At 34.5% G+C, this 26,036-nt stretch overlaps 1 protein-coding gene across 1 annotated transcript in view; it reads left to right on the top strand.

The window, feature by feature from the left end:
• The window catches only part of LOC145671226 (cationic amino acid transporter 2-like), a 1,570,353-nt gene that overhangs the window by 501,927 nt on the left and 1,042,390 nt on the right, over window positions 1-26,036 (top strand). The window contains exon 4 of the mRNA XM_081740116.1: window positions 4,930-5,085. Coding sequence (XP_081596242.1) covers window positions 4,930-5,085 — 156 coding nt within the window. The remainder of the gene's footprint in view (window positions 1-4,929; window positions 5,086-26,036) is intronic.

The raw sequence follows: 26,036 nt of genomic DNA, 5'->3' as shown, positions 1-26,036 counted from the left end.
TTGCGAAATATGTTTATTTAGACTGCAGGCTAATATTCTTCAAATGTTACCGTAGAAAAGACATAGACATCGGCATGATATGGTTAATGTGTGGTAAGCACATATATAAGTCTGTATGCAGCGAGCCAAATTACACTGTTATTTTAGGCTTTAGCACAATAATTAAAATTTGTGTATAAGAGAAACATCAGTAGCAGTAATATGGAATGGAGGCAAGTAACAAATCTGCTCGTTAGTTATGAGCTAGGTAAAAAGTTGCCAGATATTTTGAACCTCCCTACAAAATTGCGGAGGTTGTAAGCGATGCTCAAAAGTATCTTTGTTATTGTAATAGTCACACATATTATAAGACACTATACTGAGTTGATGTAGTCTGACTACCGCTTCGTATTTGTTGTCAACTATAAAATATCACAATATCTCTTGTTAATAGTAGTATTAATATTTCTCCAAATACCGGTATAAGGCTAGTGAATGTGTGGTTCTTTTAATTGAATGTGATGCTACCTTATGTAATGTTGATAAACGGCTTTGACTGACAATACAACTAATTTGTTTCGGATGACCAACCTATAAGCCATATCCAGAACTGGTTCACACAAGTGCTGGAATTTTAGTCCCCAAGGAAAATATAAATAGATGTTTCAAAGTCGACGAAGATAAACAAGCAGAGATAGCATTATAAAACACACTATTCTTATCGTTCGTAAACAATTTAGTAATAGGGATTTTGCTTGCAAAGCAACTTTGGTGTGAGTCACACCTACATGTGCTCGTAATAGTACAAGTAGTAGCGTGCAACATATAACAGCTTATAATGCCACAGCAAGAACAAAGCTTGACAATTGATGAATTTGTATGTGTTGGCGAGGAAAGAAGAAACTTTACAAGCAAATCGCAAAAGGCTAAAGGCTTTGTTTGAGGTATAAAAGCCATCCGGTTGCAATGATGTGAACAGACGTTGGGGAAAATTGCTGAAATTTAGCTCAAATGTATACAAGACAATGAAGATTCAATATTTCAAAACCCAAAAGAGGGAGATGGGTAAAATTTAGCTTAAATGTAGAAGAAATTATATAGATTCTATATTCCGAAAACAAATTGTCCTAAAATGAACGGAACATAGTCAAAAGAGCACGAAACACTAACATTATTGTCAATGGAAAATCAATGAAAAATATGAAATCGTCCTAACGTAACCGAAAAATTATAATAAGAAGATTTCTAGCTTTTTGCAGAGACATATTAAACAGCTTTAAAATTATGTATAACACGTAAGGTAAATATGGATAAAACATTGTCAAAATAAAATAGTTTAAGCAAAATCAATAATAATGATAAAAAGTATATGCATCTTCTGCGAATAACTCAAGACGCTACACGCGGAGGTTACAAACTTGAAATATCTCACATCTGGATTTGGAATCTCCAGGCTCGATTTAGCACGCAACGTCACTTTGGACAGAATCACATGACACTGTTTTTTATGACAAACCGGATAGGCACTTTCTACTTAATGTGTTTATATTTCTAGGTTTATTGTGGTATTAGAAGACCCCGTATTTTGTGTGTGCTATTATATCATAACACTATGTAAGGTTTGTTTGATGCTATTGAACCATTCAATACCTCATATTTTGATTGAATTATTAACTGTATGGTATGCACTGTATGTCCCGGTATTCAGGATGAATACATAGCAGCTTTCACTATTTAATAATGCACTAGAAATACTTTGATACATGTCTAAAAAACTCTAGATATCTTCTAGAGTGGAAATACTGTTGGCATAGAAATGGACATCATCACCTAACTCATGACCGAAATGAAAGTGTGGCAAATTTTGATGCCAGTTAGTTTGGTCTGTGCCGCTTATATCAGGTGTGCAATCGAGAGACTAAATAAACTACTGGGCATACAATCGCCTTGAAGAATTCCAGTTCAGAAAGTTTTGACAGAGCTTAAGCCACCATTGATTTTTAACTTAGTTGCTCTGTTGTAATACTCTCCTTGAAGCATGGACAGGAAAATGTCATTAAATCCAAATTTGTGGAGAATTTTAAAGAGACAATAGCCTGTCGAAAGCTTTAGAGAAATGAGTGCATAAAATAGCAACAGGAGTGTCATACGGTGAATTCCTTGAAAGAGCATCCTACTTTATACCATGCATTGGTTATATTTAACTTCGAGAAACAGGAGAATTTTTTTCTGATTGTACTCGCTTCCTCTTTCCGTACCTTGCCCAGCTTTTATTGGAAAGCTGTAAAATTCCCTTCACCACCACAAAAATTCCTCGAAAGCATAATTGCCAAGATAAACTCAACCGACCTTTATGTTGTTTCTTGCTTATATTTTTGATTCTTTAAAAATATTTGTTTAAATATTTTCATAAAAGGAATATTTTCTGTCATCTGCACTTACAAACTATTTAACTTAGCCAAAGATGGGAGGAAAACATAATAAATTAGAAGAATTGTGAACTACAGTCAATGGTGAAAATTTTCCAGGAAGTTTTCAAACAGAAAATTTTCCGATTCATAAAAACACACTCCACGTATTCCTATATATTTGCTTAGCCGTAAAATTTATTGGTAATAAATATTGTCTGAAAATAGTTTCATGAAGTGAAAATGTAACGAGCTTTCATTCATGCAGAAATGTTTTTAAAAAGTTCAATGTATTATTTCGTCAGAATTTATCTCTGATCTCAGAAAATAATATTTCGTCAGTTTCATACACGTTACACGAAGTTTTCTTTATCTTTACAACTTTTCTGGATTTACATACTTACAACATATATAAATAAGTAGAGATAATATAAAGTACTTACTGTAAATTTTTGGCTACCCACAATTCCAGTTTAAGTAACTCATGAAAACAAATACTGAAAGGTTTCTAAAAATAAACATTTATTTATTCATATATTCATTCAGAAGAGAAAGTAAAATGTAACTAATAAGCAAGCTAACTTGTGTGTTTGTTCTTCCAAAATAATAAAAGAAACGTAAAGGTCTGCGCTATTACCGCTGCGTTCTAAAAGCAACAAGTAATTTCATTTTAATTTACAAAATAAAAAATATATTTATTTTTGTTACATTTCCTTGTTCTATCGAATAGTTATTATTTCTAATACACTTTTATACAAAATGCTGGTAGTTTTGCAGTACAACGTATCTGCTCTAAGATAATGATTATACAAAACTCCCATCCATCCCCACCATCACTATTCATAATATTCAAAATTATCCGCTTTATGAAAAGTTTTTCTACTTGTTTCTACGTCGTGATGAAAATTTTCCGATTCATGACAATTCCTCTCACTTGTTTCTACAGAGCAATAAAACTTTCCGTTTCACAAAAAGTTGTTCTACTTTTTGCTTCAAAATAATAATAATAAAAAAAAATCCGACTCAAAAAGTTCAATTTTTCCATACGACAGAAAATTTTAATTCATGAAAAATTGTTTCACTTGTTCCTACATAGTACTGGAAATTTTCTGAGCCATGAAAGTTTTCAGATTCTTTAAACGGTATTTCACTTTTTAGCATTTCTATACATGAATTCAGTCAATTTTATGGTTAATGTGGAATTGTTACTCGAGCAGTTATATTTGTACAGAACGGAAAATTTTCCGGGAAAATATAGCGGAAAATTTTCTGAAATGGAAAAACTTTTCCTCGAAAATTTTCCATCTCACGTCACTAACTATAGTATACGCGCAAGATTTAATGTACGTTAAATATTTAACCCATTAAAGCTATATAGAAACCTTTATACCTTCCTTCTTTTATTTGTTTATTTTTTCCAGGACAACAGAAAATAAACTGAGTATTTTTTCTCTTAAAAGTCATTTTGTCTCAGTTTTATTTACTGGGAGAGTGTATGTCATGATGCAAATTGTATTTAATCATCTCTAGCCCAACATGCACAAACTCTCTCTGATCGTTCCCTGTATATATAAAACCAACCTTTAATATTGAAGAGAGACTTCATATATGCAAGACAAATTGCTTTTGTTTACTGTTACGTGGAAATGTAAAACTACGATGTGGTGCCTATTAAGGTTATTTTCTAATGTATTAAACTGATACATGACTGGATCGTACACGTTTTACTCACCATACACAAACTACTCTACTCCACAAGTAGTGATGCAATATCGCTCTGAGAAATCTTCCTTTTGCGTCATTGATAGGGAGTAGTTTATATAATTCACTATATAATTGTACTTTATTATTATTTTACAAGCAATATCTTATCATACACTTTTTCATTGTTTCTCTTGTCCATCTTTCTGTTAACACGTTTGCTGTGAGCTCTTCTGACTTACATGAGAAATTTATTTTCCCTTCAGACACCTCGCCTGTTATAAAATAGTCCTTCCTATGTATGTGTTTTGTCCTATCTTTTACAGGTGTTCGATTTATTAAGTCTATGACATATTTATTTTCAATTCCTATTGTTCCATACATTCTATCATTTCAAGCTAGTCAAGGATGTCTTTATCCATTTTAATTCACAAATATTTTCACAGAGTGCTACAATTTCAATCACAATCAGCCGATGTTAGAAGGTTTTGTTTTTTGGTTTACCATGTTAGTACATAATTTCCTATTTTAAAGGAATATCCAGAGTAAGATTTTACCTCTTACATTCCGACTAGCAACTGTACAAACTGTTAATTTCAACATTCTAGTATAGTAACATAGCAACATTCCAACTAGCAACACATGGATGTACGAGAGTGATGTACCCAATAAAAAGTAAGTTTTGAGAAATTGACTTAACATCTAAATTCGTATGATAATGTTTTCAAAACAATGTATACTGTACATAACTTTGAGATCCATAATTTTTATCTGAACTGTATTCACTTAAGTTTGTATTTCTCATCTCTTATTTTCAATAAAATAGGTTGTATCATTGCAGGAACTGCAGGAGTGGCCCGAGGGTTAAGTGTTTACGTTGACTCACTTTTCAACTATACCATGAACGAAACACTTTCAGAAGCAATGCCAATTCAAAACGATTTCTTATCTGGATACCCTGACTTCCTTTCATTTGGAATTGTTCTCTTACTATCAGGTAAAGTGCTTTTATAGTGTATATACTCTCTCTTAGGAATTAGAACATCAAGGTAATAGTAATTTGATTTTTGATTTGATTTGAATTTGAATGTACCGCTCCTTTCAGCAGCGAGCTATATGAAAGATCGACCTACATTTTAACATGGGAGCCGAACCACATGAACTTCCGGTGGGAATCAAACCCGGGTCTCGTACACCAAAGACGAATATGCCCATCGCTTAGCCAGGAGGCAGCTCAGGTAATAGTAATGTCAATGGTGAGTTCTACATACAGAAAATAACATGTATAATGAACCGCATACTGATAATTGGCCATTAAAAGAAGTAACATGGAACCTGAGGCCAACAGTACTCTGATATTTCGTATGTTGCTTTTGCTTTATTTTAAAAAACACTGGAACCTGAAATATTACTTAATTTCTTGGTGAGATAAAATTGAGCTGTGGAACTATATAGCCCTACTTAACATAGAATCTGTCATTTATTTATAAAGTGATTGACTTTGTTGTTAAATAAGGCTTTAAAGCTCTTAAGAATATAGCACACGCACGTAGAAATTGCCTATATCATTGAAGCACTTTTTATGAAAACAATCACGCTGATCTCTTACGGCTACAGTAGGTGATAGGTGTCACAAAATCCAGTGTAGGTATAATAAACAATGCATATTTATTTTACCTAACTTCTAAAATTCATGGATATCGATAGATGTTTTGTTTAGAAAATACCTATTAATGTTCAAAAAGTTTGTCTAATTATGATCCTAAGGAGAAACATCATTGCCGTAAGTGGAAAATTAGAAATAGCCCCCTTCGGCAGCAATAGCCTGACTGGGGACGCGGCAGAAGTCCTAAACGGCACAAGACCTAAACTGTATAAGACCTAAACGGCACAAGTCCTAAAAATCATTTCGCGTCACAAGTCCTAAACGGGACAAGTCCTAAACTGCACTAGACCTAAAAAATCTCTTGTGGCGCTACCATCGCGTCCGTGCCAAGAATACTGCCAATCTGTTAGTTTTAGATATACTGTTTCATATTACAGAGACTTAGTTCTTGCAAGTAATTTGTATAAATACATATTCTATCGTTCTAAACTAGTAAATAAATAAATAAATAAATAAATAGTCTACTGTCCTTTCTTGCTCTTTCCATTATATATTTCTATGGTGCCAAAATGTTATCTTCCTACCAAGTGTGATTCCCAGATCTTTCATAATATCCGTTTTTTTCTACTTCCACATTATTGACTTCATATTAGTAACATAATATTGTGTTTTGGTTATGTATCTCATAAATTTTGCTTTCCTTGTGTTGTTTGGAAGTAAATTATTTTTACACATATATTTATTGTACACAAGTGGCAAATAGTTGTCATACTCGTAATTAACTACTCCTTACTCGTCATCATTATTAATAATAATTTTAGTATTACTAACATAGCTGTTACCATTGGAATTAAATACGTTCGTAATAGTATTGTGGCAACTACTTACTACTGAAATGCTTTATCTAATACTTAAGTCTGTAGTTTGTAGCAGGAGTGGCTACAGAATGGCTTATAGTTCATAGTGCGTCACTGAAATTTTAGAGGATCTTTGAAAAGCAACTTAATTGAAATTAATGGGAATCTTAGATATATTTCAAATAAATTTATTTAATACAAGAACATTACGTTTAATTAATGTCGCAACCATGGCTGGGGAAGGAATGTATTAAAGTACGAACCATTGAAATAGTGTAGAAGCAATAGCTGAGGGTTTTCTTTTTTGTTTGTTTTTTAGTTTCTGAGTTTTGCGACCTTATACAACGTCGTGATTACGAAGGAGGGATTCGACATTGTAAGATTGCCAGATTGCCAATGCCAAGAAGAAGTGGACCGAAGTGAATGAAATTGTGCACAGATAATGTAGATGTAAAACTAGGGAATACGTGTTTCGTATTTTTCTAGAGAAAACTGTTCGGTGGGGCAAGGACCCCACCAAACCTTTGATTATGAAATATCAAAAATGCTAATAACAGTATGTCAAAAGTGCCTAAAGAACATGAAGAACTGCAATGAAACTGTGTAGGGACAATACACAAAAAATAAACTAACACAAGTTTTTTTATTCGGGAAAACGGTTTTAGGGGTAAAAGCACCGACTCAAAATTTGACGCCCGAAAGGCAAGAAGAAGTAGACCGAAGTGAATGAAATTGTACACAGATATTGTAGACGTAAGGTTAGGGAATACGTGATTAATATTCTCCTGAGAAAAGAGAGAAACTGTTGAGTGGGCCGGAGCGTTGGATGGCAGAAAGAGTGGACCGAAGCGAATGAAATTGTGTGTAGATATTATAAATAAAATAAGAACTTTTGTGTTCAACAAGTGTCCCCCATCCGATTTCTTCAAATTTGGCACATCAGCAGTAAGCACAAACAGTATAGTGTATTTTGTAGTATTTCGGGAGGCCCCTTTCATCTTACAATGTTTTTCCGAATAAACAAAAACACGTGTCGATTTATTTTCTGATTACTGTTGATGTGCCAAATTTGAAGCAAATCGGATGCGGACACTTTGGGAAATCTGAGAGGCATCACACACAATTTCATTTGCTTCGGTCCACTCCTTCCTCCACTACTACAGTAATTTTTACTTTTTTCGGAGGGGGGCTTTATCCCCAAAACTGTTTTTCCGCACAAACTAAAAGCAATTATTATTATTATTATTATTATTATTATTATTATTATTATTATTATTATTATTATTATTATTATTATTATTATTATTATTATTATTATTATTATTTTGCACAAGGTTTCGTTGCAGTTCTTCATATCCTTTAGGAACTTCTAACGTACACTTGTTTGCACCTTTCACATTTCGCAATCAACAGTTTAGAAGGTCGGTGACCCACCGAACATTCTTTTTCCTTTTTTAGGAAAATACGAAACACGTATTCCCTCATTTTACGTCTACAATATCTGTGCACAGTTTCATTTACTTTGGTCCACTTCTTCTTGCCTTTCGGGCGTCAACTTTCAAAATTTTGGGTGAGGACTTTTGCCCTCTAAAACCGTTTTTCCGCAGAAAGTGAAAAACACGGATTCGAGTATTTTTTGCGTAGTATCTATCTATCAAATTTTATCAAAATCGGAATGTTACCATTGGGAAGTGTTACATGTTGGTATTTTATGTAAGTGAATTACAAAGAAGTTCTTCTGTGGGAAGAGGGTGAAGTTTTTACTTGAAACAGTACTCCCTGCTTGTGTAGTTGCTGGCGCGTGTAACTTGCACACAGGGTCTCGAGTTCGATCCCCATTGGGAGTTTATTACGCAAGTTTTTCCTCAAATTTACAAGTTCCGTATATATTTGATACATCTTTTTTTTTTTAAAAAAAAATTAAAATTTTAAGTGTTCTGGAATTTATTAATGCAGAAAAAAGGACTGTTTTATATAAACACGTCTCCATATTAGAAATTTTAAATTGGAGTTCATGATTCATTCCCGTTCTGCCTAAAGGCCCTCCAGCACTCTGTAGAAAATATTTTAAATGATCTTTTCTTTAGGCAGAAGAATTTTGTCACAGTTTTGCCCCGGTGGCATTGGGATCCAACATGCATAAAGATGAAGTGTGCGTCATCAAACCAGATTACAGTCTGGGGAAGCAGTTCTTCTTGAAGAACTTGTAGATATTGGTCGTGCTTCATTGTTCCCTGTAATATAGGGGAGGTTGCCCCAGTTGCCGGATCTAAGCAATTTTATCTATTTGTTTAAGAACCAATCAACTAATCGATAGAAGCAAACACACTGACAATAATCACAGCATAACATTTTTATTATAATATTTCAAAATTAAATTTTTCGATTTTCTAAAATGCTCAAAATGGTGTTGGTCAAAAAGCTGTTCCCAGTACCGGACAGATTACTATAAATATCAAAGCGAGGAGTGGTTGTAAATATGGAAGCAAATGATATGTTGTAGTTATGAAATACAATTTATTTGCTATCTTAATAGTATTACATAATCCAGTTCTTACAATATTAGCTCACAAGATGAGCTATACCCTCTATTAGTACTTTCGGCTTAAAAGTATGAAAATTGAATAGAAAATTTAAAAAAAGCAAATTAAAATAGTACTTCACCGCAACATTGTTTCTCTCCCTACTAAATTGTATACAAAAGTGACTACTGTTGCAACCTTTGGTACAAGCAACATATTTATAAACTTCTACAATAATAATAAAACTAAGACTATAGTAACAATAATGTGTAGGAAATTAAATCCAAAAGATTATTCAAAATAAGTGCTTCACCTCAGTTTGCTCGCTGCTTACAATTTTCACAAAGAAGTAATCAATATTTTCACTGTCGTTACACCCAACATGTGACCATCCTCGGCAACTGCAGCACTGTACTCAATCCTCATCGAAACCTCCACAAATAAGACACTCCGTGAGAGTATTTTCCTCTGCTTTGTGCAGCAGCTCTCCGAACACTACAGTTTCCCGCTAACACACTATCCACAGCTTTCTTCATACTTTCTTCATCCCGTTTTCCTTTCTTGTATGTAGCCATCCTTGTACCAAGCTCCTAGAAATCAAGTCCACCCTAAATATCTTCTCAACTAAGACTAATTGGGTAATTTCTTCTGCCCGGTACTGGGAACATTCGGAATGTCCGGTATTGGGACCACACGATCTATTATAAAAAATATTACCAACTAAAGACCATGGAAATTTTAGTTAATGCTTCCACTCTCTACGCTTCTTTAATTATTAAGAAATATTATAAGAGTAAGATAAATTTAGTTCACTTACCTGAGGAGGGTGCAAATCTTCTGTAAAAGTTATATGTGTAATGCAAGATAGCAGCAAGGATCAATTTTCAGCGATTTACTTGAAACTGGCGAGAACAATAGACAAGTGGCACCAAACACTTACCCCTGTTGGTAAATGCTACAGACGCATGTAGAACACCTACTGCTCTCTAACGCCGGAATGCTAAAACTAGTACTGTCCGGCACTGGGAAGAGTCCGGTACTAGGGTAAGCTCCCCTATATAGTTTTCCAGACCCGAAGACAAGCATCACACCCCAGACCATGACTGAAGTAGGATGCTTCACTGTTTGTTGGAGGCATTTTAACTTGAATTTCTCCAGAGGTCGACGTCGCACATATTTTGAACATTCATCAGACACGAAGACACGATTCATCACTGAAACTCCTATTCTCCAATCATCAGCAGTCCTATGTTCTAGGTCTCGTGCCCATTCGAGACGATTCTTTGCAATGATTGGAGTAATTTTTGCTTTCTTTCTTGGCCTGAGTGCTTTTATTCCTTCAACACAAAGAATCCTTCGAACATTTGCAGGCGAAATGTACACCATACTCGGCCATTTTTATGGTTAAGTCTCTAGAAGTTGCGTTTCTGTTTCCCAGAGCCGATCGTCTTAGTCTCTTGATACCTCTTATTGATAGCTTTGGATCTCGCCAACACTTCCAAAGCCTATTTTGCTGATACATTTGCTTCTTGCTCATCGCAACGGAGATTTTACTCACAGACATTTGCCCTACCCCAACTCTAAGAGCAATTTGTCGTTGTGTTTATCTTCCTTCTGCCAAAAGTGTTTTGACAACTTCCACTTTACGGGAAGAAAGGTCTCTGGCTTTTCAAATTATGCCGCGATTACAAGACTTCATAGAATAAAAGATTAATACACAAAACACGTCAAGATCACTTTGAACTGGCCCATTCGAACTGTTGAACGCTTTGAATGTTGTAACTGCTTACGACTGCAAGCATAATACTTCAGATTCTAAGTTGTTGTTAGAAACCACAATAACTCTCTACAACTCAAATACCACTTTCAGAACTCTCTCCCCTCTACTAATGCCATCTGCTGTTCAACAGTGATATCACCACTTCAAGTGTACAGTAAACACATGAAAGATCCTATATTGGTGGTTTAAACCATTAAATTACATGTTCAAGAACTCCGAAATTAGGACTGCAACATCAATTTCGCATTTTTCGAGGGTGAGTCTAATAATTTGAACACGTCTGTACAACTGTCTTACGTGCTTTATTGAGTTTTCAGTATTTTAAAAACGTTGCTTCAATAAAGTGAAGAATTACAGATAACATTTTAGGTGCATGACATCATCATCATCATAGTTATTCTGCCATTATTGGCAGGTCACTTGCTGCAACTGAGACGCTTCCATGCTAAACGGTCTTCCGCTAACCTGTTTTTCTTCACGTACGATTTTTCTGTTTTGATATCGTCGGTCAATTGTAGTCTCTTTCGCTCCTCCCTCTTTCAAAGTTGTGTGACAGTTGAAGAAAAGACTCCATCGCTCGGAGAGACGATATATCCTACGGTGACAAGACACAGCTGAACGCAAATCAAAACAGTCATTTAATACATAAGTAGAGTTTAGGAATGTTATTTCACTATATGTTGACAAACGATAGGAACTTACGATAATCCTACGGCAGGCCACAGTGGCTTAATGATAGAGCGCTTGCCTCTGCTGTGTGAAGTTCCTGGCTCGATCCTAACCAAATGAGATTCTGGTTAACAACATAATATCCGTGGGTTGTCTTGGGGTTCTTTCTTTTGATCTCATTCTCTATCTAGCAATTATTTTATAATCATTTACTTTCATAATCATCCGTCTCCCTTAGCTTAATGGGCATAAACATGAGACGTAGAACTAAAAACTTCATTTGCTTTTTCTTCTTGGAATACAAACTTCAGTAACTTTTAAGGACTTCTAATCAATTATTTTTTTTAAAAAAAATACTCCTTCTGTGGTACTGTTAAATAGTTCCAATTCATTCGATTGAGGATTAATTTCTGCCCAACGCCATTTTAACCACAAAGAATCCCATATATATATATATATATATATATATATATATATATATATATATATATATATATATATATATATGTGTGTGTGTGTGTGTGTGTGTGTACGTATAATGTAAATTTTCTGGAAATTTGCTCTCTTTAACTGGCGTCAAACACTTTGACCATTAGCTTCTCCCTATAGAGACGAAGAATGTGCTGTAAACCCTAGTCGATTCTTCGCCCTTGCTTGCTTCAGTTCTGTATTTACATTATTTCCGTCAGTGTTGCCAACAAGTTGATACAAAAAGTCGCTAAATAGGAGATGAAATGACTCCAATTTTGGTGAAAAGTAGCTAAAAAAATTTTCGTGCAGTTTTGCCTCTTATATATATTTGTGTGTGTGTGCATAAAACACGTGATCAATTCGAGCCATAGTACTATATACGCTAAAAGAACGTATATGAAAGACTGATATACAGGGTCGGGTTTAGGGGGTTGCAAAGATGCACGTGCACCCCGTTCGTTGTAAATATACACTACCTAAAGTGAGAAGGTAGCAGTGAAAATAGCAACACCTTCCAAAAATTTCTGCTGTCATGTTTCCGTTTGGGCTTAAAACAAAGGGAAGTTTTGCAAAATCAATAATTTAAGTCAATTTTCTAAAAGCTGAAAGAAAAGGATTTACTGAGAACAGACACTTAGCATTTCCAGGGCATTTCCTCACTCACACTACAGATGCCTAAAGGCATTTAAAAAATTCCAACTGAATTCAAATGTACTGGCAGTTACTGGTGCACTCCCCCTCAGAAAATACTAGATCCGACCCTGCTCATATATAACTAACAATAATTTCACTTATATATATTTTTTTAACTTTATCATCAATTTTGCTTCAACGAAATCAAAAATAAGTTTAGAAAAACGAACAAAATTCAAGGTCTAGGAAAATTCTTACTTCACTTCTACTCACGTTTCTACAGATAATCTGTTTGCTATCGTTAATGAAATATTTGTGCTTCTAAACGGAAGCTCTGTAAACTAAAGAACATTAAAACCTGGAGTTGGTCCCCGTTAGAAGGTAAGAGATAACAGCAATCAAAGCGGGAATATAGAGATAAATGTTATGTACTTTCCCAGCTCGTCAACATCTGCACTGATTCAAATAAGCAAAAGTAAAATAAACATATATCTGAACTGATTTGAGCTAATAGTACTTATTTTATGATAAGTTGTTCGCAGTACAAAAGTCGCTAAATTTGTAAATAAGTCGCCAAATCGTCATTCCAAAATCACCAAAAAAGTCGCTAATCGGAAAAATTATTTTTTTGTCGCTATCGTGGAATGCGAATCCCCTAGATTTAGCGACTTTTCCCTCAAATTGGCAACACTGATTTCCGTGGTTCGTGGACAAAATCCTTTGCTAGCAAAATGGGGAATTTCTCTTTGATAGAAACAAGACCAGGCAGGTTGTAGAAGTAAGAATCAGTCGACATAATCCACCCGTGCGACAATCAGTGCATAATGTAGCGTAATAGATTGGACCCCCAAATTAGATGCAAAAGCTAAACTTAATTACAACACTCCATTTGGAAATTGACGACAAAATGTATGAGTAGTTGTGATAATATGAGAAAAATCCCATAAAGACTAATTATCTAGTTGCAGAAAGAAGTAATGTTTGAAACTAAACGATTACGTCATGATACAAAATAATACGTTATTACTGTCAACATTATATATTTATTTGTTTATTTTCTTCAACAGAGAATATATTCTCCAATTATAGAAGACCTCAACAAAGTATTTTAGAATTGTATTATTGTAATATATTTAAAAGAAAATAATAATAATCTATCTATATATATAAAAGAGAACGTACAAATCCTTTGTTCCCTCATCACGCTAATACGGCTGAACCAATTTCTTTCATTTTTGGGGGGTTATTAGGATTTGGACCCTAGATGGTTTTTATCATATCACTTTAATTTTTAATTACCAGTGTCTTGAGATAATTGACCATTCAAGTGTCCATAACGTACAAATCCTTTGTTAGTTCATCATAGGTAAAAATAAACGTATTTATATGCAACCCGCATGACCGTGTCACTCGGCGGGTTAACATAAATGACAGGCGATATAATGTTAACATTTACTGCAATCTACTATGGTTTTTATCATATCACTTGAAAGCGAAAAAGTAAAAATTATCTAAGTAACACAACGTTTATTGCGTTCCGGGGTGACCGCAGCGAAGCGGGGCGGGTTAACATAAATGACAGGCGATATAATGTTAACATTTACTGCAATCTTCTATGGTTTTTATCATATCACTTGAAAGCGAAAAAGTAAAAATTATCTAAGTAACAAAGTTTATTGCGTTCCGGGGTGACCGCAGCGAAGCGGGGTGAACGCTGCTAGTAAGAAATAATTGTTAAACGATATGGACGTGCTTTTGAGCCGCTCCGTGAATTTACTTCATTTTGAATGGAAAGTGTGGTTTATTGCTGAGGAGAGTGTTTGGATTTAACATTCTACATGCCCCGGTGACTCCGAGGACATTTCATTATTTGCAGGCACTGGTCGGCACTGGGAGTGAGTCTGGTGTTTGGTGTCATCTGCCTTTTGTCGTTCATTGCATTTTTGTGTAACTGAAGTTGTCTTCTTCGTGCAGTGCTTTGCTCTGTGTGGGTGATTGAGGGAACACAGTGGATTTTGTTCATTTTGTGCTGTTTTCGTGTTTTGTTGCATTGTGGAAAATGCGTGTCTGTTATTATTCGTTAAACTGCATGTCAGTTAAAAAAAAAATCGAATTCTTCAACAATAACATTATTTATCAAGCCTAAGTTTAAATAGTCCAACAATGAAGATAAATGCAAACTGTTCACAAGATTTATCTATCTTTTCCGAAAATGAAATGTATTGTTCTCAATGCGATAAAAAAAAATCCCTACAAAGAAAGTATATAACATACACAAGACTAGAAAACACGCTACACAGGAACAACACTCAATTACGGAAGACTTTACGCACGAGTTGGCTAAATTAAAATAAAATATATGGGTAATAAAAAGGATTCCAAGAGGCATACGAGGTGCTGTAGCAGATAAACTTTCTTCTATAGTTAGTGATTGTGCCAATAAAAATTATTTAACTTCTTGGAAGAAATTGTTTAGATTTGCTTTCCATAATCTACGAATCCCCAGAAACCGAACAACATCCTCAGTCACTAACATAATTAAATAAAATCTAAGAGAGTCTTCTGTAGTAGAATGTCCTGCAACTTCAAGTAAGAAGATCAAACCCGACTTATCTAAACTGATTACAGCCAAAATCGCTGATTTTGATACAAGAGGTGCCTTAAGATTACTGATATCTGACGATTCTCTGGCTCCTTCGAGTGAGGAAACTTTTGCTAGTCTACAAAACAAACATCCGTCTCCTTCCAGAGTTTTAGAAATGCCGGAGCAACCAGAGTGCTTGACATCTTCTCTCCTTGTAAATGAAGACATGGTATCAAGAGCAATCCATAATTTTAAGAGTGGCTCCGCTTCTGGAATCGATGGCTTATCCCCTCAACACCTGAAAGACTTAATTTCAAAATCTACAGGAGCATTAGCGTCTGTTTTACTAGGCGAAATCACGAAATTGGTTAACACCATTTTAAATGGAAACGTAAATCAAGACGTGCCGCAATACCTTTTTGGAGCCAATTTGTGTGCTTTACGAAAAAAGGATGGCGGAATCAGACCTATAGCAGTTGGATGTGTTTTTCGACGACTAGCATCCAAGATAGCTGTTTCGCTCGTTTACAACCAATGCTCTCAATACTTACAACCACACCAACTGGGGTTTGCAACTAAAAAAGGTAATGAAGCTATTATACATGCCACACGGACATACATAAACAGAAATGAAAACGCAAACAAAGTAATCTTAAAAATTGATTACAAAAATGCATTTAATTCGGTGGAAAGAGATTCAATGCTAAAAGAAGTGAAATCTTTTATGCCACATTTGTATCCTTTTTTTTTTTTTTTTTTTTTTTTTGGCAAAAGTATGCTTATCCATCATTATTATTTTATGGAGAAAGAACTATCTCATCGCAAGTAGGATGCCAACAGGGAGATCCTGCAGGTCCAATGTTGTTTAGTTTGGCTATTCATCCGATAGTCCAAGCGCTTTGTTCTGAATTGAACGCCTTTTATCTGGATGATGGAACCCTAGGAGGATCCCCGAATATAGTCATAGAGGACATGAAGCATTTAATTGCAGAATCTAAGAAAATTGGGCTAGAGGTGAATCCATCGAAATGTGAACTCTATTACACATCGGGTAAAATAGACACAGACGTAGAAACCCAATTTAAAGAGCTGTTGCCAGGCATACGTATTTTACAACCAGATGAATTATCGTTATTAGGGTCTCCGCTCCACGAAGAAGGGTATGATATCCATTTCGAGAAACATATGAATAGTTTCAAAGTAATAACTGAGAGACTAAAAAATTTACCAAATCACATAGCTTATTTTCTTCTCAAAAATTGCTTCAGCATTCCAAAGCTAACGTACTTTTTAAGAACTGTTCCAACATGGAAAAGACCATCTAAGGTTTTACAGATAGATAAATATTTGAAAAGGGCATTACAGCTAATAATCAACTATTCCCTAAACGAAACCCAATGGACACAAGCAAGCTTTCCAGTCCGCCTAGGAGGTCTAAACATACGGAAAGCATCGGACTTGAGCCTACCAATAATTGATGTATAGAATATCCATTATTTAACGGATTCATAAGATCATAATGCATAAATAGCTTATATTTTTTCATATCTGTAATTTCTTGCTCTGTATCTTCATAATATCATTGTGGCATTGGGGTTTTATAAAATATTTCCCATCTGAATGTACTAAAAATATATCCACAATATAATAGTAATACCATACAAAATTCTGTAAAAAAAAAAGAAAAAATAATAAGAATATAGATAAATATAATACAATTAATTTTCTAACAAACTATTTAAAATTGAAACGGCTCAGTAGCAAAAATACATTAAATTAATACATCTATAATTATACAAGTGACTATACTTACTGTTTTACCCACTAAAATAGGGTGATCTAAGTCCAGTAATGCATTCATTTTAAACATTATTAGATTACTGTTACTAACTACTACTAACATCAGTTCGTTGTGTGCGCAACTCTAGATTTGAATGTAGTGTTGCACGCTGAACAAAAAAGCTCTGTCCAGACATAATTATCATGACAAGTCTTGTAGTTACTACAATAAGCCATTACGTGTTAATCAGGTTAGTGATGAAAACAAATCTCAAGCAACAAGTACGATAAGAGTATGAGAAGACGCAATGAAATTTCAAACCAGCAAAGGAATAAAGACAGAAAAAAAAAATAGGAGAAATTAAAAGTTTATGGAAGGCAATAGAAATTATTCGAGTGATCATATTTAAAATAAATCTGATAGCAAAGTATTCACACTTATCGTTCACGTGCTGAAAATCAAGTAGTAATTGGAAAGTTTAAAGTGTTAGCAATAATAATGGTATGTGCAATAATTTTAATGGATATACTTATACGTACAAACCTAATATAAGTTATCTGAAAAGGCAACTTGTGCAATCACGTTCTTAAAAATATGTATATTGTGTACCTATTATGAATAACTAAACATTTATAAATCAAAATAGTAATCAGTCTGCAGGACAGCAACCGTTAAACTAAACGTGTCTAATCAAACGAGTGCTGCTCATAAAGGAATTTTAGGTAATGATTCTGGTTTTACAGACAGATCTTAAAATGCACTCACCAATTCAATTGTGGAATATGTAACTCTTAGGATACATGTTGTTAATGTTATTAAGTGGGTTATAGATATATCTGATGTTGAATCAGAGCATGAACAGGTAAGTGATCGTATGTATATTTCTATTCGATCAGCGTAAATTAGTATTAAGAAGATTAACGAAGACGTTATTGCTTTATGTGATAGCGTTGTATGTTTTCTTTCTCGTTAGCGTAGAGGAATGGGGAAGAATATGGCCCATTATTTCTCACTTACAATTAAAATCTTCTCATCGTATCATGTTTGATTATTCTGGAAATAGGAGAAAGTAGATGCCAGGTGGTGTTAATGTTGTAAATGAGATTGAACATACTGAAATTAAGTGCCTCCTTGGTCGAAATTGCTTGTCAGTTTTTACAAGATACCATAGATTTTTTGCAAAAGTTGGGTAATTTTTAGTGACGGACGAGACAAAGTAGTGGTCAAAATGTAACAAGAAGAATTGACCAGATACGTTTTAGCGAAATTAAAGCTGTAAAAGTAATCAGTAAACCTGATTAAAATTCCACGAAAATATTACTTGTTTTAGTGGAGTGAATCAAAATATTTTTAGATAATAGTTGTAGAGATAAGGACGACTATCTTCTCTATATCACTTGTTTTAATTCTTTTGTCATTATTAATAATTACATCAACGTGGAAAAATTTTAAATAGTGAGTGCATTAATCAATTAACAATGCGGAAAAACATTTATGCCAATTTGAGAAAAAGGGTTGAACATTTAGAGTATATTTTATTTAGACTCAAAGATTTCAACATTAATCAAGCTCAAGAAGAAAAAAATGTACTAGATTATTATGGCCTGTCTTCAATTGATCAGAAAATCAGACCATTGGATTGTAAGGCTAATAAAAGTAGTTGCACTAACTCTGACATAATTCCAATTGTGTTAAGAGCGTTGCCCGTGTTAACGAAATTCGCGAAAAGGTAGCACAATCCAGATTCCAAAAGCAGCAACCTTTTGGTTTGTTAACGAAACACCAGAACACGTTCAAGGATTTTCCAGGTAGTTGGAACAAATTTGAATATAAGGTGCACGTAATTTCCAAGCCAAAGACAAAAATGGAAGTCCAGTATTCTATTCTAATGCTAAAAGAAATTTCTGCGTACTGATTGATTACGAAAGAAGAGAAATAATATAGATCTTAGTGCAATATACGTAATACCAATGTTGCAGATTTTGTGTTAGAAGACATATCAATAGGATAGTCATGTATATAGTCAATGTAATGAAAATTTGTGGTAAAAAAAGAAAAGCTAGTCAGTTGTTATGTGCAATTGGTTTCTAAGGAAAGTAAAATTGATAGAAACCACGTAGTTAGGAATAAATCTGAGAAAATTCTCTATTGGCAGTTGGAACCATTTAAAAATGCAGTTATATTTGAAAGACGAAAGTAGATGCAGGTTAAATAAAATTTTGTAAGTTAGCCCAATCGCATATAAATTACGCGATTCCATATGTCAGGCACTGTATTTTGTGGAATAACGACAATTAAAATATCACACATTGGTTTTCAAAATGTCCATATAATATTTAAAATATTTTATTTCTGTAATATTAGTTCTAATATTTAGAAAATTTTCATCTAACAGAAAATATATAGAAATTTAGTAGTATCATTTTATATTTTTTCAAGATATAGGAAGGAGGCCTAAGAATAATATTAGTAAAGATAATTATTTTTAATAAGATTATTCATAAATTTAATTAAAATACAATGTTAAAAATTTTGATAAATGGTACACTTTAGTTAATATGGTGAAACAAACGTCATTCTCAATTTAGGGGAACCATTACCTAATAACTTGAATCAGTTATAGGGTTCTTGCCAAGGGCGCCCATCAGGGGTGCAAGGTGGGGCGATTGCCCCCCCCTCCCCTAGAGGAAATTTTACTTCAGAATATCGAAAACCCATTAGAATTTTAAGAATAGTTACAGAAAAATTTTAAACTATATTTGAAATGTCGCTTTTTCTTGCCCCTTGGAAAACACAACATGGGCGCCCTTGGTCCTAGCAAACTTTCTCGGGAATTTCGCGGCACTATTTTACTATCTAGTGATTCTTAGTAGAATACTACTTGACGTTGAAAAAACAAAAAAGTTAGAGCTGAAGGATCTATCTATCTATCTATCTATATATATATATATTATTGCAGAGATTGTATGTAATATTTTAAAATAACGTAAAGCACAGCTAGGGCTAGAGTCAAAGAGTAGCAGTGTTAACTTTCCCTTCAAATTTTATTACTTTTAAACATGATTGTGGGTGTACCGTACGTACCTTCTTGTTTTAATACCCCCTTACCTAAGCCTTCTTGTCACTCAAGAACGCCGATCCTGGGGGGCCGAGGGGGCCCGGGCTCCCCGAAACCTCATGTGCGCCTCCTCACTGTATTTGTAAATTTACAACATTTGGATAATTTGAATGCAATTTGTCTTAAAATCCTCATATATGCTTTCTGCATCTGAATGCCCCACGCAAATTTACAGGAAAATCAGTGCCCTTGTTGTCACGTATACTGAATAAATGTAAGAAATACTACGGGAATATGGTTTTATCATATTTAACGCAGGTGGCGCATCGCAGTATGTGTTGAGTATGACGACGTCACGTTACGACTAGTCATATTTCATTTTTGGAAAACGGAATATTATTTTTCAGACATGAGAATGTCCTTAAATACATTGTTTAATATATTGAATACTTTGAATGAAATATTTCATTAATGACACGCTTGGTATTTTCTTTCTGTTATTAGTAGTCAGACATTTTGCAACCTTAGAAAATATTTTATTCACTGTTACCAAATATATACTATGGAAAAATTATGTCAATATATATAAATGTTAGGGTGTAAAGCACTACTACAACAGTTCATTACTATAATCAATTACCATTTCTATGATCATACAATATCAAATTGTGCCTTTTTAAATTGGTCATCATACATCGCAGCAATATTTATGTTGAGTTGTGTACTTGAGATTCATGCACTTGTACACTTGTACTTGCGGTATAATTAGAACTATCTTTAGCTTATATTGCAGATATCCTGAAATTACTCTGCGCTCCGAACCGACTGGATCAGTGGCCCACTCTGCTGTTTCTGAACTACCTCTATACATTTGTTCATTCCCAAACAGTGATTGAACCTAATTTCAAATCATTATATCTATATCTATCTATCTATCTATCTACAGAATACAAGAATCTGAAGTTTATTCACAAAACATAATTATAAAGCCTATTTCAGAAGCATGTCTTCTTTTTTAGTTTCACTCAAAGTAACCTGCTTTTATATACGGGTAGGAGACAAATTCGACACACTATATGAAGAATCTTACAGAAACCGGCAGCTTAAAATTTGAATTTTGTGCCCAGTAGTATTGGAACGTATAGTGGTAGACAATAGGGCTATTATCTGTTTATTATTTTATTGGGGGTCACCACTTTCTTGTCACTAAATCCGGCATCCCTCGCCAGGTCCCTAAGAGGGCAGATTTATTGCCAGACCGATAGGAGGGGATAAGGTGGACCCTGGAAGCTTGAATGACCTCTTTGCTGTGTGAAACTTGATCCTACCCGCTTCTTTAATCGAAAAATAGTTTTTAATTATGATATAATAATCTTAAAATGTATCTCAGACCATCAGAACTCCGCTGTAAGCCTGCAAACACGATCCATAACTCCCAGAAGCTTTTCCCTTAATTTATCGATAAACAATTCTTAATTGTGATCCTACTAAAAAAAAGCTCGTAATAAATTACTCGCTGTTAAAAAAATTCCATAGGAAACTCAGATTTTTTCTCAAAACAGGACACTCCTTGAGTGGGAACTTAGAAAAATTCCTATGAAACTTGAATGCAAATATGTTAAAATTGTTCTAAAAATATTTTAAAAATGTGTAGACAGGAACACGATGGAAGGAATGTGAGGTAGAACGTATTTATTTATTTTTCATCTTTTTCCCTGCAAAACGAACTTCCTGTTGCAGAAGCAGAGATACAGGCATCCTTCCATTACGTAAGATTTCTCTCAACTGAGAGCCAAGAGCAAATCCTCGCACGTACACATTGCTGCACAGCCGAACATGGGGAGACCTTCTTTGCCACACCTCCACCAGGTGATAGACAGAACGATTCATCTACTCACTTGACAATCGCTTCCTTTAGTTGTGAGTGAACGGAAGATTCCAAATTCCCCTCTATCTTCCCCCTCAATGGCTACAGTTTCCATGTTGTGAACAGGTAAACGCCCCCTTCTCCCTACTTTCCCCGCGATAATTTACAACGGTTTGTGTACAGGTGATTGCCCCGCTGGGTGACCACAGTTTTCATGTTGCGAATGAATGATTGCATTCTCTCTTTTTCCAGTGATTGACCATCTTTCTGTCTGTGAGGACAACTCTTTCTGCGAGTTGAAGTTCCCACGCCTGGCCCCTCGATCGTGAACAGGGTTGAGTGAGTTTCCTCCTGTTTCTTTCCTTGTGAGCTCTTTGCTGACAACTAGGATGACGCGAAATGGTTGAATTTATTGGTCCCTTCGTCCCTCCCCGATGCCAATGACACGAATAAATGGTTGACATATACCTTCAGCCCTTTTTGTTCCCTGCCAATTGGAGGTCATTAAACAGTATGTGAGACACCTGTATCCCATGTTGAATAGGTCTACCTGGCCATGGGTTATTGTTGCTTTGTGTATTTAGATATCAGATTTTCTATTTCGGCAGAAATACAAGATGCTTTTTCCCCAAAAAATAAATTTCAATCAGTATAAAACTGAAAACGTCTTACAGTTTTTATTCAAATGTATGGATCATTAAATTTATGTTACTTTGAAAATTACAATTCTCACCGCCTGTTATTGTATCTCTTTTTGAGAATACAACCTGTAAACTTAAATTCTAGAATGGAAATTTCGCAACCCTTTGTAGGCTTCATTTTCTTGTATGTTTACTGGAGCCTTTAAGGTCATTAAGAGCGCCAAAATGTCTTGTTTGGATAGCGTTGATCGTCACGATTTTAGACAGTAGCAATAAAAATTGGCGACTAGAGTTTCTACGAACAGCATGAATTTGATAACTGATTATATTTGTAAAGAATTTACAGTTAATGCCTTCTACTTCCATAGGTATTCTGCGGAAGTCTCTGTGAAACTATCGAAAACAAAGAAAAAATGAGAAATTGTTTGTTCACGTTGATTATCTTTGAATGTATTCTGTCATATTACTTTAAGAAGAAAAATAAAATGTGAATTGAATATTACAGAAACGAGATGGTCGTTGGCATTTTTGTATCGAAACGGAATGTCCCTTCCTGTCACTCTTTGTACATTGAGAGAATTGAAGTTAGGCGATATTACAAACGAAAATAAAATATGAAAATCCATGTACGTTATGTCCCCCTATAACCTTAAAAAATAATTAAATAAATATACTATATAAATCGAATGCAGTTGTATTTTTGAACATTTTACTTTACTATCGCGGCGGGGTTAATTTTCGTGGTGTAAGAAGATTTTAACGTGATTTTGTGTCTGTTTCATCTGTGTTCTTCAAAAGGAGATATAAAAACTAAAGTGTTTTACATTATTATTGTAATTAACAAAATTGAAAAACAAATTGTAGTGAGAGGCAACGGGGAAACCCTAGGAAATCCACGCACATAGTGTTTGTCCACCGCAAACTTATTTGCCTAAATATCGAACTATGGACCCCAAATACCAGAGATATTCACTGAGCCACTGTGTTTTCTAAACCGGGAAAACTACCTCTGAGCCACTGAGCCCCCACGCAACATATGTGCTTTAGCACTGAGCCACAATGTTTTCCAAACCGGAAAAGACTAGCACTGAGCTCCGCTCCCACACGCAACAGAAATATGTGCTTTAGCACTGAGCCACCATGTTTCCCAGGAGTACCAGTGAGCCAGCATCGCTCAACGCACCAGAGATTTGAGCTTTTTGAAAGGATTGGTAGAGGGTGCAAACGGGCCTGCGCCACACCCGAATTTTGTGAATATTTTATTTGTTCATGAATTGAAATAATATACTGACACACACACTAACTTTTTGAGTGATTAAGTAATGTAAAGGGAAATGGAATTATGAATTGTCTGGTGGATACTCAAACTCCTGTTTGAAGAGCATGGGTTTGTCTCGTCTCATAGGCAAGGCTAACATTAAACAAGTATACGAAGAGCCACATTATATCATTAGCAAGCTTTATAATAATAATAATAATAATAATAATAATAATAATAATAATAATAATAATAATAATAATAATAATAATAATAATAATAATAATAATAATAATAATAATAATAATAATAATAATAATTATTATTATTATTATTATTATTATTATTATTATTATTATTATTATTACGAGTGTACACACTTTCTATGTATGTATTTCTAGACATCTGAAACATTGGTGGAACAGTGAACTGTAGTATATCCTTAGTGAACTGTAGTGAACTAAGTATATGTAGGGATCCAAAACTACACATGATACTTTCTTGAACAAGTTACCGTCTTATTTAAAGGGAAATATATTCGACTTGTTACGAAAAAAGTCCGGTTTCTTTAGAAATGTATAGTGACTCCCCTCAGATCCCTACTGAGGGAAAAACTGATAAAGTGGAGTTGATAGTTCATAGTTTAGTGCAGAACCAAGTGTGGAATTTCCTCGAATCTGTATAACTGCATGCTTTTAAGTAATCCTGAAAGCGAGATTAAACAGAATTGGATAATGACCAACATTTTTGACTGTTTGTAGATGGTATTTATTTATTTTTATGTAGAGATATGTAAATATATTGTTTGAACTATTTGTTGAGAATCTGTAACCATATTGGGAATTGTTTCCGGAGAATGAACACTTTAGATATATAAAGAATACTTTAAAACACATACATAGCCGATATATTTCCGCCGCGACATCTGTAGTAAATATTGTTTTATTTACTGTAGTCTAAAATAATTAAGTTCAACAGAAAGATTGACCTTTCTCCTGCTTTATATAAGAATGAATCGAAAGAAAATTAAAGTAGACATATATATTGCGTAGTATTTAACAAATAAATCAGTATTAAATGTTTAAAAATGCTTTAAATGTGTTCGGAAAGGTGTTCCCATACTGAAAAAATGTAGATATAATGATAAAAACAGATATGGGAAAAGAGACAAATAAAGAATGAGGTTTCAGCTTGTGGTGGGAGATTCATGAGTTAGATTTGAACATTCCAGAAATTGCGTTTGCTATTTTCTAAGTGGATGGGTAGGGATTCCTGTAAATTTGTGGCACTTTTCTACACTTAAACTTGAAAGGAAGAAACACGATCGTTTATTTTGATCATGAAAGTGCGCGAGTCCCTCTGGTCTTGCGCTGAAGAACACCTGTGCGATCCCATTGCAACTTTTGCGATACGGAATGAACGCTGACCTGTTTTGCAAGACGTAAGAAATCCATATTTTCCTATTAAACATTCCCAACACTTACACTCGAAAGAAAGAATCGCGATCGTTTATATTTGATCATGAAAGCTGAAGCATGGTTCCTTTGGATTTGCGGGGGAACAGTATTGCTATTGCAACTGTTGCGATACAGAATGAACGGTGACCTGTTCCAAGACATAAGAAATATTGGTCGGTATTTTGTTGAGAAAAATTATGTTAGAGACTGTTTCATGATTGTTCCGTCTTTGGGCAAGCACCGGCGAGAACCATCTGCAAGTGCATTGCCATTGCAAGGTTTGCGATACGTAATGAACGGGCACCTGTTCCATGACGCAAGAAATATTGGTCCGTATTTTGGTGAGAGAAATGATGTTATGGGGGTATTTATACCAGTGTTTTAAAAGTAAATTTCCCCTAGACTTTTCCATCACCGAGCACTATTTATGTTGTTTTTGCTACCTGGTTTCCCCAAAGCTAACACTTCTTGCCTCGCAAAGAAAGACAGAGGGCTATGCCCGTATCTATTGTTATTTAGTCTCCCCTATAGTTTTTGCCTCACTGAATACCATTCACTTTGCCTTTTGTTAATAGAATTCGTAAATGAACGTTGACTGTAATACTACGAAAAGGGGCTATGCCCGTGTTTGATGCTAGTAGGGTCCTCCCAACTGAACGTTTACTGCAAAACTGAAAGGAGGCGTTTATACCTCTATTCAACCCAATAGTACAACTTAATGTTAAGATCCCCAATAGTTCAACTTAATATTATGATCACCCATAT

The sequence above is a fragment of the Thermobia domestica genome, chromosome 15 (assembly GCF_964235325.1).
Source record: "Thermobia domestica chromosome 15, izTheDome1.hap1.1, whole genome shotgun sequence".
Lineage (NCBI taxonomy): Eukaryota > Metazoa > Arthropoda > Insecta > Zygentoma > Lepismatidae > Thermobia > Thermobia domestica.
The sequence above is the reverse complement of the archived record's forward strand: the minus strand, read 5'-3'. Positions and strand labels throughout refer to the sequence as shown.